The sequence below is a fragment of the Medicago sativa genome, chromosome 2 (genome assembly GCF_051527215.1).
Source record: "Medicago sativa cultivar Bolivia chromosome 2, Bolivia_mono, whole genome shotgun sequence".
Lineage (NCBI taxonomy): Eukaryota > Viridiplantae > Streptophyta > Magnoliopsida > Fabales > Fabaceae > Medicago > Medicago sativa.
In genome coordinates, this window is record NC_140750.1 from 35705589 (window position 1) to 35711742 (window position 6154).

Genomic DNA, 6154 nt, shown 5'->3' on the forward strand with positions numbered 1-6154 from the left:
AGGATTGTTGGGGAGTCTAATGACATAATCCTAAACAAACCAAGCTTAAACCCTAATTTCTATGTAACCTTAATTTCTAATCTAGATTCACCGTCTTAACGTGGATTAACATTTACCAAACTGTGGAAGCGAAAGCGGAGGGTTTGATAATCGTTAATCCATCATCCCAAACATCAATTCATAAAGCGAGAGCGGAGTCTTGATGTTGGAACAAGTGAATCTAGACAATAATTGCAAAACAGTGAAATAGTCTTTGCAATTATTGAGACAAAGAGTAGTATCAATCCTCTATGCATCTTCTAGTAATCAAGTCAGCGAAATAGGCTTGGTTACTAGAAGTAAACTCTCACCGGACTTTCATCGGAAAGGTGAGGGGCTAAGGGAAACCGGTCTTTGGAAATTAGTGTGTAAACCATGAAATTAGATGTTTAAGTCTTGTCTAGTGAAGGGTTTGTTATTATGACAAACCAATAATCCTAAGGCTCTTTATTAATATTGTTATTTACCTTCAGCAATCAAACTCCCTTTTACTAAATTTTCTCTCCTCTAATCATTCTTTAAAAAGTTAATTAAGTTGAACAACTCCCTAGCGGAACGATACTCTTCCTTACTACTATTACTTCGATAGGCCGTGCACTTGCGGTTTGGCCCTATCAGCCACAAACCTCATCAAACTCAACATTTAAACCTGCAAGAAATTTGAAGACACGACTAACATCCACTATCTTCTTGCAGTGCTTGCAGTCCTCAGGTGACTTACACTCATATTCATTGAAGAGATCCAGATCTTGCCAAACATGTTTGAGACAATCGAAGTATTTTGTGACTGAATCTTCAGCTTGCCGAATTTCTCCAACATGGAGAGCTAATTCGTAAATTTGGGACTGGTTCCCCAAATCAGAGTACATTTGAGAGACACTCTCCAAAAGATCTTTTGCGGTAGCATAATAGAGATAGTTCGCACCTATCTCTCCAGTCATAGAATTGACTAACCATGTCATGACAATGGAATTTTCAGCATCACATGTATCATAATCTACACCTGCCATGTCTGGTTGTTTCTTGTCTCCAGTGATGTAGTTAATAAAGCAAGCACAAGTGATGTTGAAAAGTAGTATGGACTAGAGTATGGACTAATTTCATAAATGAAAAATTTTTGGTCCCTTAAATATTTTTCAACAATGAAATTAGTCCCTACTCTACATTGAGTATTACACTAGAGTATGGACTAATTTCATAAATGAAAAATTTTAAAGGGACCAAAAAGCTAAAGAATATTTCATGGGGACTAAATCAAATGTTGGTATATATGGGGGAACTATTTACTTATTTAACCCTAATGATTTTGGTAAAAAAAATATAAATTAAGTAACATTGATTTTGGTCAATAATAGAATCAATAACATTCATTAATATTCATTAACTATTTTAAATTAATAAACAAATATCTATAACTGTTATTTGACTTTAAAAAATTGTTATTTGACTTTGAATAGTTTATCTTTTTTTTTTTTTGACAAAGGTATATGATTCCACTTCTCTATTTTCCATCTATTAATTAATGAGCAATGCTATATCTCTAGAAAAATAACATCAAGAATTCTTCAAGAATAAAGAATAGCCAATCACAATGCACTATTTGCCACAATTCAAGGAGGTGTGGCTGAAAAATAGGAAGTGGACAAATTAATATCCAATTAAAATTTGCCAACTGTGTCTTGAAAAATTCTTGAAGCTATTTGTCTTGAGAAGTAACATTTTCCTTAATTAATTTGTTAATTTTATTTCTATCTGTTTTCTTTTTAATCTCTTCTGCGTTCGTTGAATCAGCAGTGAAACCCCGTTTTGGTGCTTTCATTGGGTATCCTCTTTTCTCCGTTCTTCGTTTGCTTGTTCACAAGCGGTGATGTTTGTTCGAGTGTAATTTCTTTGATTAATAACCAGATCAAGAATGATTTTGTTCGAGTGTAATTTCAATTTTCCATCTAACATCTTGCCACAGAGCTGAACAAGCACAGGGCTATGCTCTCAATAAAAACCTTGATCTGAACATAATCTTCAATGTATTGTCATTAAACCGTGGCTTGAGATAAGTATTTTGAAGTTTCAAGGTTAAGCAACATCTTGGGTTTATTGTACAAAAGGACAATAAACAAGAAGAAAGTGATGAAGCTCCCTATAACACACTGGTCGGAATCTACGCGAAGCTCGGCAGACTTGATGAAGCTATTGAGAAGGTCAAAGAGATGGAGAGAAGTGGAATTAATGGAGATGTAGTAACCTACAAGAAAGTGATGAGCTTGTTCAAAAACAAAAAAAAAACTATTAAACGTTTGGGTAAACTACCTGATATCAATACTCATTAGGAAGATATGATGAAAAAATAAATAAAAGAATCTTATAAAAAAAAGTGTATATTAGAGAAATTTGGTGCAGTAACAAGAAATAGCCATCGAGACAAAAGATTAGAAATAGAAAATGAATGTAAAGATAAGACAAAGTTCTGAAGGTAGCAATTGTGATTTCCTGTATCGTTTTATTTATATCCTCACAATTTTCTAGTTGTTTTCCTTTTCCTTGAGGGTTAGAACTTAGAACTAACTCAACATTTACCATTTTTTATGCTACAGAAATCCATGTTTTTGTCCGGTTAGATGTTAATATCTTAAAACTCTTATGTTATGAGTGTGTTAATTATTCTATGTGGTGAAGTTTTAAAGGTAGATTGTACTAATCTAAATTAAATGAATAGTTGGTACATCTTTCAATGATTCAAGTGTTTACCTAACTGATCCTTTTCCGGCAAGAAATCTTCTCACTTCTCATAAAAAAGATCGTGAGAATGGAATTGAAGGTCAATTATGGTTTAGTTTTCTATTAGTTTATATTGGTCTCTGCCATTACTTCCCTCTAAATATTTTGTTTAATGCAACCTATGGATTTCAACCCTCAAAAATATTGTTTTCCCAGGGGAGAAATAGATTCTCAATTTTGTATTTCATATATATGTACTCAATAATTGGAACTGGATTTTAGTAATTGGTTAGTTTGTGAACGCGTATAAATAGTCTTAATTGGTTAGATTTACATGCTCATAAAGGACTTAATTTTTTGAAAGACCTAAAATCCTTTTATTTGTTGAAAAAGCTAAACTAACTCACCCAAATTAACTTTAAAAAAATATCCAATCCATGAAAAACCTAAACTAGCCCACTCCCTAAAATCCAATTAATGAACACTATTTGTTGTGAATCATGCACTTGATGAGATATGAATGTCATAAGTGTAGGACTTCTCTCTCCTTATAAGTATGATTTTGTAAGTTCAAATTTTACAATGGTATATGAGCACACTCAAGATCTCATCGCCTATTACAATCGGATCAATCACATCACAATAGATAAGATATAACATAAAAGTATATTTATTAGTTGGATTTTTATACAGTCAACCTTGGGTATGCAACAATATTAAAACTTTTAGTGAGCTTTCCGGCTATTTGGGTCCTACATAGCTCGATTTATTAATCTCTGCAGTTACGCATAGAGGATATACTCGATTTTAAAAATAAAAATAAGTTCAATTAAAACTTTAAACACGATTCATAGCATATGGCTTCAATAAATCATCTCCATTATATTCAATGAAAAAATAAAAAAATGAAAAAAGTGATAGAACATTGACTTGCCAATGAAGAGATAAAGATTCTCCGTACATGCATGGAAATTAATCTTGGCCAAATATTTTATCCTAACCATTCATCGAAAGATTCTTATCACTTTATTATTACTAACGAAAAGACGGGCACTCACGTATCCGTCTATCCGCTCTTTTTATTGCGCTAAGGTTTGAAAATTGTGAACGGTATTTTAGTTTTATGAAATTTTAATTTTGATTAAAACTAAAAGGCTAAAATGTCGTTTTGGTCCCTTATCTTTATTTTTACTATAGTTTTAGTCCCTTAAATAATAAAAACTCCGTTTGAGTCCCTTAAGTCTTGCTTCGTTATCTGTTTTGGTCCTTTCCGTCAGTTTAATTGAAAAATCGTTAGGTTAGTGATTAGGTGGACATTGAGGGCTGATTTGGTTTGTTTATGAGTCAGCACTATAGAAGGTCTTTTTTTTTGTTGTTATTCATCTTCTTTCTCATATTTTCCCCAAAAATTAGGGTTTCCTTTTGCATCTTCTTCTTCTTCTTCTTCTTCTTCTTCTTCTTCTTCTTCTTCTTCTTCTTCTTCTTCTTCTTCTTCTTCTTCTTCTTCTTCTTCTTCTTCTTCTTCTTCTTCTTCTTCTTCTTCTTCTTCTTCTTCTTCTTCTTCTTCTTCATCGTATTCAGTTGTACTCTCCACCTTGTCAAGTGCAAGATCTCGTTTTAATTGCAGAAGCAACGAAAATGGGTTGAAAAGTGAAAGGGCCATTTCTGGATCGGTGGGTTCTGGGTTTACAAGAGGAAATCAAAAATATTTATGTGGTGAGTTTGTAGTATTGCAAACTGTAACTGATAAAACTAACCCTATATCTATGGTGAAAAGTTTTGGGGCTGTAGAAATTGGAGGAACCAAATTGAAAAAGGTTTCAACCATTTCAAGTGGCTTGACGATGAAGATGATGTTGTTGATGAACGTGACACGAAGATTGCAAAGAAGAATAAGAAAATTGGCAAGTTGAAACAAAGTATATGTTTTCTAAAGGAAGAGTTGATTAATAGTAGGAAATGTTGCAAGATTGTTCTAGCATTTAGCATTGTATGTTTTAGGTTTAATATGTTGCTAATGTCAGTGTTGTTGTCAATTTATGTAAAGTGAGTGTATAATGTTGAAGCTATTATGTGTTTAAGGTTGAATGTAGTATGTCTTTAAGGTAGTATGTGAGTTTATGTGAGTTTTAATGTAATGTGAGTCTTAAATGTAAAGTTTGACATATTGAATGGAATGGTTAATTTGTTACTATATTTTTGTTACTATATGTCTCATATAGTGTAATTCTTGCAGTAAGCTTATAAGCCAAAGATATCCTTAAATACCAAATGCATGTTATCATTATGTACCCAATGCATATAATCATAATCAAAAAATTGAGACAAAGGATTGAGACAATTGAACATGAAAATAACTAATAGCTTTAATTCAAAGGATTGAGACAATTCAACATGTTCTCAATTACATAAACATGAATGATAACTGTGAGACCAATTGAAAAGGTGTAAAACCATAGGTTCTCAGTTACACTTACTGTCATCATAAAATTAAGAGCATACTCAAAAATTTGGAATCCATTCTTGCTTTTTTTTTTTTGGACAACAGTTGGAATCCATTCTTGCTTTGGGACAACGGTTGGAATCCATTCTTGCTTTTTTTTTTGTTATATAATTTTGGGTGCAATAGGAGCGTGATCAGATGTTGTATCCAATTCGTGCACTTTCTTCATTGAAATCAAAGGCTTTTTTTTGTCGTGATCAAGCTTCACGACGTCTTGCTTCGACTTTAGCCAACGACAATTTGATACGTTGTGACCAATAGAATGACAATGAAAGCAAAAATTAAGAAGGTTATCGTAAATTACCACAACCTTGAATGCATAACCGTCACCTTCCATCATTGTTTCGTCAAAAAGGTAACTGGACAAATCCATATCAACCAAAACATTTGCGTAATGTTTGAAAACCTTTTTTTTTTTTTTGTTTTTTGTTTTTTTGAAATAGCATATGAATTAACAAGCTGGCCCCCGACACAAGACTTGCAGGTAAGAAGCCTAAAAGAAAAAAGATTTATTAGATCGTTTGGTCCCTTATTTAATTTCTTGTTTTCATATTGGTCCCACAATTAATAAAAATGTTGTTTTAGTCCCTCACCTTTTCCTCCGTTTGCCAAATAAATCTCAACAAGTTAAGTTTAACCCTAAATGATGTCTATGGTGGACCAACCTTAAGTGTGGTACCACCATAGATCCTATTAATTATTTTAATTTCAACCTTAAGAGAACCATTGAATTAGGCAGTCTATTTTATCTTACGATCTACCACCAACACTCTAATCATCCTTTCATCATCTTCATCTTTATACATCATCTTCATAGAAAAACCCAGATAATATAAAAAAAATTCAAATTCATTATCTTAATTAATCAATTAATCTTTAAATCATTAAAACAAATCA

General features: G+C 32.4%; 1 protein-coding gene across 1 annotated transcript; it reads right to left on the reverse strand.

Moving 5' to 3' along the window:
• Positions 1-653: 653 nt before the first annotated feature.
• On the reverse strand, positions 654-1049 carry LOC146946569 (uncharacterized). The gene has a single exon (XM_085748251.1). The coding sequence runs from the start codon at positions 1047-1049 to the stop codon at positions 654-656; it is 396 nt and encodes a 131-aa protein (XP_085604377.1).
• Positions 1050-6154: the final 5105 nt, after the last annotated feature.